General features: G+C 43.7%; 1 protein-coding gene across 4 annotated transcripts in view; it reads left to right on the top strand.

The window, feature by feature from the left end:
• The window catches only part of LOC132899236 (basic helix-loop-helix ARNT-like protein 1), a 59,254-nt gene extending 52,126 nt beyond the window's left edge, over positions 1 to 7,128 (top strand). For 3 of the 4 annotated variants that reach the window (XM_060940980.1, XM_060940978.1, XM_060940979.1), the window contains 5 exons: positions 1,123 to 1,208; positions 4,665 to 4,773; positions 4,993 to 5,089; positions 5,187 to 5,280; positions 5,443 to 7,128. In XM_060940980.1, the coding sequence (XP_060796963.1) occupies positions 1,123 to 1,208; positions 4,665 to 4,773; positions 4,993 to 5,089; positions 5,187 to 5,280; positions 5,443 to 5,603 (547 nt within the window). In that variant the 3' untranslated portion in view covers positions 5,604 to 7,128. The remainder of the gene's footprint in view (positions 1 to 1,122; positions 1,209 to 4,664; positions 4,774 to 4,992; positions 5,090 to 5,186; positions 5,281 to 5,442) is intronic. The other variant, XM_060940981.1, reaches the window with a different exon arrangement.
• Positions 7,129 to 12,638: the final 5,510 nt, after the last annotated feature.

Raw genomic sequence — 12,638 nt, 5'->3', positions numbered from 1 at the left:
CAATGATTGGCACCCCTTGCTGTGGGGTGAGCTGAAGAAGAGAGTGTACAAGAGCGGGCCAAGGACCCTGGATGATCTGGAGAGATTGTGTCAAGAGGAATGGTCTCAGATGCCCTGTATCTCCAACCTTTGTTATAGGAGAGACTCGGTGCTTTTTTACTAGCAATTGTGGCGGCACGGTGGTGTAAGTGGTTACCACGGTCGCCTCACACCAAGAATGTTCTGGGTTCAAGCCCAGTGGCCGGTGTGGGCCTTTCTGTGTGGGTTTCCTCTGGTTTCCCCCACAGTTCAAAGGCATGCGGTTAGGTTAATATGGGACGGCCTTGGGCTGAGGTGCCCTTGAGCGAGGGCTGCTCCCCGGGCGCCGTTAGCATGGCTGCCCACTGCTCTGGGTATGTGTGTGTGCTCATTGCTCGTGTGTGTGTGTGTTCAGTGCTTCAGATGGGTTAAATGCAGAGAGGAATTTCACAAGTGTGTGATGAATAAAGTTGTTGTTGCTCTTCTTCTTCAAAGAAATGCAAGGGTGCCAATAATTGTGGCACATTGTGTTTTTGTTGAATATAATAATTATTTCTTGGTGAGGGATTTGTTTTTCTGTGAATACATTTATTTCAATTAAAGGTTGGATTTTTCTCATGTTTTCAGTGTGAGATGAAGCGACTTCACCAAAAGGTGGATTTTTCTACCCTTTTAACTGATCTTTATAAGGGGTGCCAATAATTGTGGAGGGCACTGTATATCTTTCCGAAATAAATTGTTTGAGTTAGATAAAGCTGACATGATGAGCTGCTTTTTCATTTTTTGTATTCTTAACTTCAAGTTCTCTGAACACAGATTGAAGAAATCGTGAATATGCTCTTATAGCAAAATAATAAATGACGGTGATGTAATGCAGCTCGACACAAAGTGGCTTGCTCTCTTCAGTAGTGCTGTTGTGTGAAGGAAATTTAAGATCTATCTGCTGCCATACTCCTCCCTTTTTGCCACCAGTCATGTACCGTAGCTAAACCACATTTGTAGGTTATGAAGAAAAGGTTCTTGAGGCATGTTAGAAACCGAATCGGAGAGGAGGGGAAGAGTCGAGCTTGCAGTATCACTGAAGCTCGGTTTTATGGTTTTCAGGGCTGGTACACGTGATGGAGCTGATCCCAGCTATCTCCAGCTCACTGCCTCCCCCCAGAGCATGGACAGTGTCCTCACAGCTGATGGTGAGATAATATAATATAACACACACGCTGCTGCACAAACTGTCATTTCTGCCTTCGTAGAGAATGATCTCATCTCATCTCATTATCTGTAGCCGCTTTATCCTGTTCTACAGGGTCGCAGGCAAGCTGGAGCCTATCCCAGCTGACTACGGGCAAAAGGCGGGGTACACCCTGGACAAGTCGCCAGGTCATCACAGGGCTGACACATAGACACAGACAACCATTCACACTCACATTCACACCTACGGTCAATTTAGAGTCACCAGTTAACCTAACCTGCATGTCTTTGGACTGTGGGGGAAACCGGAGCACCAGGAGGAAACCCACGCGGACACGGGGAGAACATGCAAACTCCACACAGAAAGGCCCTCGCCGGCCACGGGGCTCGAACCCAGACCTTCTTGCTGTGAGGCGACAGCGCTAACCACTACACCACCGTGCTGCCCAGGAGCAAAACTGATTTCAGAAAATAAATGACAAAAAATGGTTGCAGTTTTTCAGTTGAGCAATCAGGGAAATTATTTACATTTTATTTAATAAAAAAATATCCTCGTTATACGAAAATCTGTTTTAAAAAGCATTTTAAACTTTTGTTATAAGTTACAGAAGAGACTTATTATCTCCAGGGCAGGCTTTACTAAAGAATAATTGTACAGTTGGAGGTAATTGTTAAACCAGTGTAAAGAAATAGACTTTTTAAAAAGAGAATTTTTTTTGTTGCTTGAAAACATTTTGTGTTAAATTACAACTGTACACATAGATTAGCACAATATCTCACTCGGTGCATGTTATTGCTTTTGATCAAGGGTGCCAAAAATTCTGGAGTTCACTGCACTTAAGATTGTGTGTTTAAAATATAAAATTATATATAAATCAATATATAATCATAAATATATAATATTTTTATTCTATTCACATTCATTGGATATGAGCAATCGCGCACTCTGATTGGCTGCTCTACTACTAGGATATCAGCTCATATACCGTGAGTAGAGAAAAACAAAATAGCGGAGCGTGTTGCTGAACCAACTGAGGATGAAATTAAAAACTCTACTTGAAAACAAAACCACAAAAATACACAAAAAAGCGACAAAATATGGAATAAAAGTCTTTGATGGTAAGAACGTATCTTTTTTTATTTTTCAAGAATTATTATTATCGCATTTTTCACAAATTGCTACTGTCATTTTGCCGGTTTGTTTATATTTGATGCAGAAATGATTTTGTCAGATATTTTGTATAAAGGGTGGCACGGTGGTGTAGTGGTTAGCGCTGTTGCCTCACAGCAAGAAGGTCCGGGTTCGAGCCCCGTGGCCGGCGAGGGCCTTTCTGTGTGGAGTTTGCATGTTCTCCCCATGTCCGCGTGGGTTTCCTCCGGGTGCTCCGGTTTCCCCCACAGTCCAAAGACATGCAGGTTAGGTTAACTGGTGACTCTAAATTGACCGTAGGTGTGAATGGTTGTCTGTGTCTATTGGCCCTTTTCCACTACCCTACTTCAGCTCACTTCAGCCCGACACGGCTCGCGTTTCGACTACCTCAGAGCAGCACGACTCAGCTCGCTTCAGCCTTACTCAGCACCCAAAACTCGCACGGTTTTGGAGTGGGGCTGAAGCGAGCCAAACCGAGCGGAGTGGGGCTAGGGGCGTGAGGAGACACTCCCCTGTGCACTGATTGGTGAGGAGGAGTGTCCTCACATGCCCACACACGCCCCGCGAGCACGCTGGGATCTGTAAACACCGTAAACCCGGAAGAAGAATAATTACGAATTACGAGAATTTCTGAAGCCTTATGCGCCTCGCCTCATCTATACGCTCTTGCCAGTATCTGTTGGCGTTGTCGGTGTCAACAAGCCACAGCACCAAGACCAGCAACACTAACGACTCCATGTCCTCCATGTTTATTGTTTACTATCCGGGTCGTGAGACTACCGCTTAAAAGGTCACTGATGACACTGTTTGCGCCGCCTAACGACATCACATGACGTCCACCCACTTTCGCTAACTCCACCCAATGTGTCCACCCACTTCCAGCCAGCACGGTTCAGCGCGGTTGTAGTCGAAATGCAACTCCAACAGCCCCGCTCAGCTCAACTCAGCCCAACTCTGCACGGCATGGCTCAGCCCGACTCAGCCGCGTTGGTAGTGGAAAAGCGGCATAAGTGTCAGTCCTGTGATGACCTGGCGACTTGTCCAGGGTGTACCCCGCCTTTCGCCCGTAGTCAGCTGGGATAGGCTCCAGCTTGCCTGCGACCCTGTAGAACAGGATAAGCGGCTAGAGATAATGAGATTTTGTATAAAGTTTTTATTGATCGAATTTGCAAAAAATAAAAATGCTGTTTCTCAAAATCCAGTGAATGTGGATAGAATAAAACAGTTATTCCACCCAATCTCATCGTATATGGTTTATAGCTGACTCGGCACTACACGTCTCATTGGCTGTCAGCTCATATATGACTCAGTTTCGTGGAATAGCTGTTAATTATTCTATCCACATTCACTGGATATGAGCAATCGCACGCTCTGATTGGCTACTCTACTACTAGGATATCAGCTCATATACCATGAGTAGAGAAAAACATAATGGCAGCTTTGTTATCAAGTATTTAAAAGAAACCAAAATAGCTAAAAGAATATAGTTTTTTTATTTTGGTTTTCCCTCCCAATATCTCCTGTTCCACACTCCAGCCCAGTCGGTGGCAGTAATGCACCTTTTAAGTCGGTTTGCCAACCACCAAAAAAACCCTAAAGAAAAAGAAAATGCCAGAGCGTGTTGCTGAACCAACCAAGGATGAAATAAAAACTCTACTTGAAAACAAAATCACAAAAAATACAAAAAAGCAACAAAATATGGAATAAAAGTATTTGATGGTAAGAACGTATCTTTTTAAATGTTTTAAAAATAATAATAATAATAATTATTATTATTATTATTATTATTATTATTATTATTGCATATCAGCTCATATACCTTGAGTAGAGAAAAACAAAATGGCGGAGCGTGTTGCTGAACCAACTGAGGATGAAATAAAAACTACTTGAAAACAAACCCCCCCCCCCAAAAAAAGCGACAAAATATGGAATAAAAGTATTTGATGGTAAGAATGTATCTTATTTTTTAATTTTTCAAAAATTATTATTATCATCATTATCGCATTTTTCACAAATTGCTCCTGTCGTTTCGCCGGTTTGTTTACATTCAAAGCGGAAATGATTTTTTTCTGACGTTTTGGATAAAGTTTATTGATTGAATTTGCTAAAAATAAAAATGCTCTGTTTCTCAAAATCCAGTGAATGTGGATAGAGTAAAACAGTTATTCCACTCAATCTCATCGTACATGGATTATTGCCGATTTGGCGCTACGTGCCTCATTGGCCATCAGCTCATGTACGACTTGATTTCGTGGAATAACTGTTTTTTATATATATATATATATATGATGGTTGTGATTAATTCCAGGTTCTGGAAAACGAGCTCTGCAAACAGTGCCTGGCATTCCGGGGGGCACAAGAGCCGGAGCGGGCAAGATCGGCCGCATGATAGCAGAGGAGGTGATGGAGATCCAGAGGTGAGCTGCTCACTTTCCACTGTGAGGTGTAAAAATTCAATTTTGAGGTGTTTAATAAAATTACTGGCACTACTGTCCGAGCTGCCGTTTATAGAAAATGAATCTACACCTTTTTATCTGATCTGAGAGTTCATGAGCACTGTGGTATAACAAATATAATCGAATTTAAGTGTGAATAAGTGCATGTGAGCGTTGCTGACAGTAAGTCTTGATTAACAGGATAAGAGGCTCGTCGCCTTCTAGCTGTGGCTCGAGCCCACTGAACATCACCAACAGCACACCCCCTCCAGACACGTCTTCTCCAGGGAGCAATAAGGTCAGCACATGGCTCAATTATTAATATGACAAACACATGCGTATATTTTACAGGAAATATGAATCAGTTTTTCTGGTTGTATTTTTAAACGAATCAGATTCAGAATGGTGGAACTCCGGACATTCCTTCAGTGGGGATGATGTCAAGCCAGGACTCCATAGGATACCCTTACTCTAACAACTCACTTTTAAGTAAGTTTAAAAGTGACTGATTGCATTTTCGTGTTTTACCAATGACGAGCGCAGGCTTCTCTTGCCATTCTAAAAAAATCTAGAATTTCCAGAATTGCTTCTGTTTCTATCCAACTTTTAAAATCAGCAGCGTAGTCACGCCGCTTTGCTCGTCTCCTGCAGGTGAGAATTCTCACATCAGCATCGGGGACATCATGGACGAGCCCGGTTCCAGCAGCCCCAGTAACGACGAGGCAGCCATGGCTGTCATCATGAGTCTTTTGGAGGCTGATGCTGGACTTGGAGGGCCCGTGGACTTCAGTGATCTCCCATGGCCTCTGTGAGATGAGAGTATCACTCTCAGCTGAGGGATTGGGACACAACCAAGGGAGCACGGCTCTCCTTCTTCAGTCAGTGCGTTTACATACACATCCAAATCGAGCTACTGTCGGTAATCGAGCTAAGGGTCCCAGCAGGGGTGCCAGAGAAATCCAATCCTACATGCACACAAGGAAATCGAGCTATTGTGTGAAGTACATTGTGCACCCGAGCCACAGGTGGCGCTACACGCCCCATCGTGTTGGTACACTTCCGGTTGTCGTCATGAAGAAGAGCTATTCAAGAGTGTAAACAAAGTTATCAGTTCCGTGTTCTGCTCGCCATTTTCTCTTCTTCGTTCGTTCGTTCTCCTTGTTCCTCCTGACCTCTTCTGCTGCTCGCTACTACTACTGTTGTCATGCCGACCGAGGCTGTTGTGTTTCCCGCTTGTGGTCTCGTCACTCGTCACTTCCAGAAGGGGCAGTGCTGAAGTAAGTAGCTCGACTACGTAGCTCGATAGGGTTTACATGCACTAAGTAGCTCGGCTACAATCGCATAATCTAGGTCGCGTAGCTCGATTACGAGAAATCCAGTTCGGTTCGATTTCAGCCGAGCTAAGGTGTTTCCATGGCATTTAGAACTTCGATTTCAGTCGCTACGGCAGAAATTCGATTTTCTCTATGTGCATGTAAACGCACTGACTGTGTCTATCATCAGGCCCAGGTTTTAACATAACGCTTGACAGACTAATGGTAAGGAAAGTGTTAATAGCGTGCCATCATAATCTGTTATTCTGACAAACGTTCCAGAAACACTTCCCAGCAACGCAAATCATCTTTCAGGAATTTTCTCGGTATACAGAGTGGAACACTGGAATCATCCAGTTTTGTGTACAAGGCACAACATTTGTTGTATTTTTGTCAAACTGACATGCAGAAATCTTTAATGTACACTCGCCTACCACATTAATAGGAACACCTGTACACCTGCTAATCATGTTTCAGCAGCACAATGCATAAAATGATGCAGCTCAAAGCGTCAGTTAATGTTCACAGTCACGTTAGACTGGGCAAAAATGTGATCACAGTGACGTTGATCCTCGGTGCCAGATGGACTTTTCACAGAATGGTGCAAAAAAAAAAAAAAAACGAGTGTCATGAGTGACAGTTATGTGCATGGAAACACATTGTTGATGATTGAGGTCAGAGGAGAATGATCAGATTGGTTCAAGTTGTCAGGAAGGCTATGGTAACAGAAGTGACCACTCTTTGCAACCATGGTAAGCAGAAAAGCATCTCTGAACATACGAATCTTGATGCAAGTCAGCCAAGACCAGGAATCTGAGGCATCTTATCTCATCTCATTATCTCTAGCCGCTTTATCCTGTTCGACAGGGTCGCAGGCAAGCTGGAGCCTATCCCAGCTGACTACGGGCGAAAGGCGGGGTACACCCTGGACAAGTCACCAGGTCATCACAGGGCTGACACATAGACACAGACAACCATTCACACTCACATTCACACCTACGCTCAATTTAGAGTCACCAGTTAACCTAACCTGCATGTCTTTGGACTGTGGGGGAAACCGGAGCACCCGGAGGAAACCCACGCGGACACGGGGAGAACATGCAAACTCCACACAGAAAGGCCCTCGCCGGCCACGGGGCTCGAACCCAGAACCTTCTTGCTGTGAGGCGACAGCGCTAACCACTACACCACCGTGCCGCCCCGGAATCTGAGGCATAATAAATGAAAAAACATCATGTCTAATTTTTCTGTCCAGTTTCAGTGAGCCCGTGCCCGCTGTCGCTGCACATTCCTGTTCTCTGCTGCTGCATGTTTGCTAAATTGGATAATTTGCATGAATAAGCACAAGTACAGGTGTTCCTATTAAAATGTCCAGTAAGTGTATGATGTTTTTCACAAAATTGTATGTACATACAGTACCAGTCAAAAGTTTGGAAACACCTTCTAATGCAATGGTTTTTCTTTATTTTTATTAATTAAAAGATACGTCATGACTTAAAAGTAATGATGGATGTCGTTTCTCTTTATTTAGTTGAGTGGTTCTTGGCATAATATGGATTACTATGGATTAATATGGGTTATAGTCCTGGGTATGACTTTAAACTAGCCTGGGCCCGCCCATCCTAAGTGTGACGCAACACGAGGGCCTGTTGCGAGCTTAGTCTGGCAAGGCAAGCTATCTCCAGCTCTTCCAAGCTCCCGAAAAATCGGGAGCCAATCAACTTTGAGCATCTCCAACGGCCCTGGGTAGAGGCGTGTTCAAGGCAGTGACGTAGTAGAACTGCGACCGGAAGCCATAGATTGTTTACAGAATCTATGCCGGAAGCGCTTCATTCACTAGAAACGTTACGAACATGGAGCAGCGGCAAGCCTTTGACACAGCGGTAGATGCTGTATTGAAAGCATTCAACGGGAAGTTCTCATTGAAAACGGAGCAAAGAGCAGCCCTGGAGGTATTTATCTTCTTCCTGTTACTCAAGCAGTTTCCATCGCGTCACATACGTCAGAGGAAAGAGTGATGTGATTGGTTTAAGCTTCGTCACAGCCTTTTCTGGCTTCGACCAGTAGCAAACTGAGGCATTTCAGGGAGGCGGGTCAACCACGCCTTTGGGAAACGGTTGGGCTTAATATCTTTGCCAGACCAAATGCTCGCAGAGCTTTGAAATCGCGTTAGCCAGACTAACTTTAAACTGCAACCAGTGGTGAGTCTCAGGTCCAGGAGGACTTGAGTATTGGGCGAAAATAGCGTTACCCCTTAATCACCATTGCTCCCAGGTCCACTCTGACCCGGAGTGGTAGCACTTGCCTGGGTTCCAGCTATGGGTTAAATAGTACATCACCAATAAGGTGCTCACAGCAGGGCGCTTTTTGTGCAATGTGGCAGATGAACCCAACACCTGATGGCATGTGGAAGAGCCACTCAAATGGCCAATGGATGGCATCACTCGGCAAGTCAGTTGTCACTGCGGGGCAACGTCCATACCCGTCAGGTCTGTGGCACTTCTGTGCAACACTTGGCATCAGATCTGGAGGTCCAGAGAGATGACACGATGGGGGCACGACATCATTTGTCTTACCTTACTGTGCAAGGCACTTCATTCGGAAAGGAGGTTTCTGCGCATCCTAATGAAGCAATCATCATCGCTAGCAATGGACAGCTGCCACCACCGCCGACAACATGGATTACTACAGTTGTGGAATAGAGCTATTTACTGTTTGATTTCAAACTCATTAAGAAGGCAAGAAATTGCACTAATTAACTTTTGACGAGGCACACCTGTTAATTGAAAAGCATTCCAGGTGACTACCTCATGAAGCTGGTTAAGATAACGGCAATAGTGTGCAAAGCACCATCAAGGTAAACAGTGGCTACTTTGAAGAAGCTAAAATATGAAACTTTTAACCTTTTTTTTGTTTACCACATAATTCCATATGTTATTTCATAGTTTTGATGTCTCCAGTATGGTTCTACAATGTAGAAAATCTCATCTCATCTCATTATCTCTAGCTGCTTTATCCTTCTACAGGGTCGCAGGCAAGCTGGAGCCTATCCCAGCTGACTACGGGCGAAAGGCGGGGTACACCCTGGACAAGTCGCCAGGTCATCACAGGGCTGACACATAGACACAGACAACCATTCACACTCACATTCACACCTACGGTCAATTTAGAGTCACCAGTTAACCTAACCTGCATGTCTTTGGACTGTGGGGGAAACCGGAGCACCCGGAGGAAACCCACGCGGACACGGGGAGAACATGCAAACTCCACACAGAAAGGCCCTTGCCGGCCACAGGGCTCGAACCCAGGACCTTCTTGCTGTGAGGCGACAGCGCTAACCACTACACCACCGTGCCGCCCAATGTAGAAAATGGTTAAAAAAAAAGGATCTCATGAACGAGTACTGGTACTGTGCATGCAAATACAGGGGGCTGCAAAAGTAGGTATACAGTAATGAAAAACAAAATGTTTGTACAAATTATTTTATTGATTATACAAACATATCAGTAATAAACATATTAATCCCTCAAATGTTCAAACTGTTTGCCCCCAGCATTCACACACTCCACTAGTCGAGTGTGGACACCCATCACGGGCGATTGCTCTAAGACGACGAGGGAGGCTCAGCCTCCTCTAAAAATGACGAACATCGTGTAGGATGAATTGTGCTAGGCTTATGTTATAGCCGACCTTATAACATTGCTATTTCAGATCCAGAATCATAGAAATATATGTGCTCAACCCAACTACAGTGCGAAATCATTCCGTTATAACTTTCCCCAGTTCGCCTAATGTGCGCATGAGTTTTTCCCCCTCGTGACAGCGTGATGCAGCCCAGCCTCAGTGCACTTCAATGGCATTTGGGAGCTCTGCGCTTTTCAATCTCAAAATGCAAGATGATTATTGGACAAATACTGCGAAAACGCCCGCCCACCGGACTCCCACGGACTCCCAGCCTCACAGTGGGAGGGACATGGCAAAGCTTTCCGCGAGGAGACTGGTGATTGGTGAAAGCGGCCGGATATTTTCTTTGATTGACAGCTCGTTTCAAATATAGACAGGCAGCAGTGAATTTCAGTTCAGTCCCATGCGGATTCGCAAGTGCTGTGGTGTAAGAGATCAGCTTACATTTCGATTTCATTCATTACATACGGTTTCTACCAGCTTTTTTAGTTTGTATATATTTTCATTGTAAATAAAGTGTAAATATAGTGTTGTCAAGTTTGCTATCTTAGTTCCAGAAATTTTGTTTATTTGAGTGACTGAACTTGAACTTGAGGGGGCTAGTCAGCTAGGAAGAAAGCTGCGCACGGATGCCAAGCATTGCTGATTTAATTTTGGCGAAGCCATTTGCCAGTCTTCCTTTCGAGGAAAAAATTAAAATTAAAGAGCAGGGTAGACCAATGCCTCAAATTGACTTGGTGAAAAAGGTAGGGAATAATACTCATTCCTTTCAGCTCTCCTGGTACGAGAAAGTGAATTGGCTAACAGCAAGTGACCCACATCAACAACAGTAAATAGGCTACTTTAGTAACATGTCATGGATGGACCAAAAATATAGAATCTATTTAAAATGTTTATGCTGAGTATATTATATTGGAATATATGTTTTTCTGGAAATGTGAGTGTGAATGGTTGTCTGTGTCTATGTGTCAGCCCTGTGATGACCTGGCGACTTGTCCAGGGTGTACCCTGCCTTTCGCCCGTAGTTAGCTGGGATAGGCTCCAGCTTGCCTGCGACCCTGTAGAAGGATAAAGCTGCTAGAGATAATGAGATGAGATGAGATGTTTTTCTGGATATGAATTAAACACAGCTACAATTTGGAAAACATTTTTAAACAAAAACACAGCCGAGAACATTTCACACTACAGACCTGGATTAAAAGTTTAAAAGTTTAAAATTAAAAATTTCTCAGTCAAAATAAGTAAAATATAGGGAAAGTGTCATTGAATGAAATGTGTGGCACCCAGCTCTATGTTTGGCTCCCCAAGGTCAGTGCTTGTGCCTATTCCAGAACACTCTGCTGTTACTGCTGAGGTTCCTGACAAAGAGCTGCTTTCAATAATGATCAATTTTTAAACAACATGCCACAATTTTAAAATATAAAATGTTAAAATATACCCCCCCCCAACACCACCATCATGTATATTGGACAGTAGGCTAATGGGCCAAAAGAACCTGTTATTTCACAGTTTGTGACCCTGCCAACAATCAGCCAGATCAGAGGCAAGAGTATGGGCAAAATTGATGTTTTTTTTCTTTTAAAATCTGGAAATATCGTAACCGACCAGCCTCCCCGTTTGAAAGACTACCAGCTGCCACTGACACCCATGCACACTCTGGCACAAAGGTCTTTATCAGCATCAATTTCCTGGCAAACCTCCTGTATGAACTGAATCATGGCATCAGCAGAACGTGGCTTGCGTGCGAAAACCCTATCTTTTAATGAATTCCAGTATTAAATGAAACCTAGCACCACTATTATAATACTGGAATAATCCTTACTGTATACAGTGGTGCTTGGAAGTTTGTGAACCCTTTAGAATTTTCTATATTTCTGCATAAATATGACCTAAAAATCATCAGATTTTCACACAAGTCCTAAAAGTAGATAAAGAGAACCCAGTTAAACAAACGAGACAAAAATATTATACTTGGTCATTTATTTATTGAGGAAAATGATCCAGTATTACCTATCTGTGAGTGGCAAAAGTATGTGAACCTCTAGGATGAGCAGTTAATTTGAAGGTGAAATTAGAGTCAGGTGTTTTCAATCAATGGGATGACAATCAGGTGTGAGTGGGCACCCTGTTTTATTTAAAGAACAGGGATCTATCAAAGTCTGATTTTCACAACACATGTTTGTGGAAGTGTATCATGACACGAACAAAGGAGATTTCTGAGGACCTCAGAAAAAGCGTTGTTGATGCTCATCAGGCTGGAAAAGGTTACAAAACCATCTCTAAAGAGTTTGGACTCCACCAATCCACAGACAGACAGATAGTGTACAAATGGAGGAAATTCAAGACCATTGTTACCCTCCCCAGGAGTGGTCAACCAACAAAGATCACTCCAAGAGCAAGGCGTGTAATAGTCGGTGAAGTCACAAAGGACCCCAGAGTAACTTCTAAGCAACTGAAGGCCTCTCTCATATTGGCTAATGTTCATGAGTCCACCATCAGGAGAACACTGGACAACAATGGTGTGCATGGCAGGGTTGCAAGGAGAAAGCCACTGCTCTCCAAAAAGATCATTGCTGCTTGTCTGCAGTTTGCTAAAGATCACGAGGACAAGCCAGAAGGCTATTGAAAAAATGTTTTGTGGACCGATGAGACCAAAATAGAACTTTTTGGTTTAAATGAGAAACGTTATGTTTGGAGAAAGGAAAACACTGCATTCCAGCATAAGAACCTTATCCCATCTGTGAAACATGGTGGTGGTAGTATCATGGTTTGGGTCTGTTTTGCTGCATCTGGGCCAGGATGGCTTGCCATCATCGATGGAACAATGAATTCTGAATTATACCAGCGAAT

Source organism: Neoarius graeffei, chromosome 15 (assembly GCF_027579695.1).
Source record: "Neoarius graeffei isolate fNeoGra1 chromosome 15, fNeoGra1.pri, whole genome shotgun sequence".
NCBI lineage: Eukaryota > Metazoa > Chordata > Actinopteri > Siluriformes > Ariidae > Neoarius > Neoarius graeffei.
This window is presented reverse-complemented; position numbering and strand designations above follow the sequence as displayed.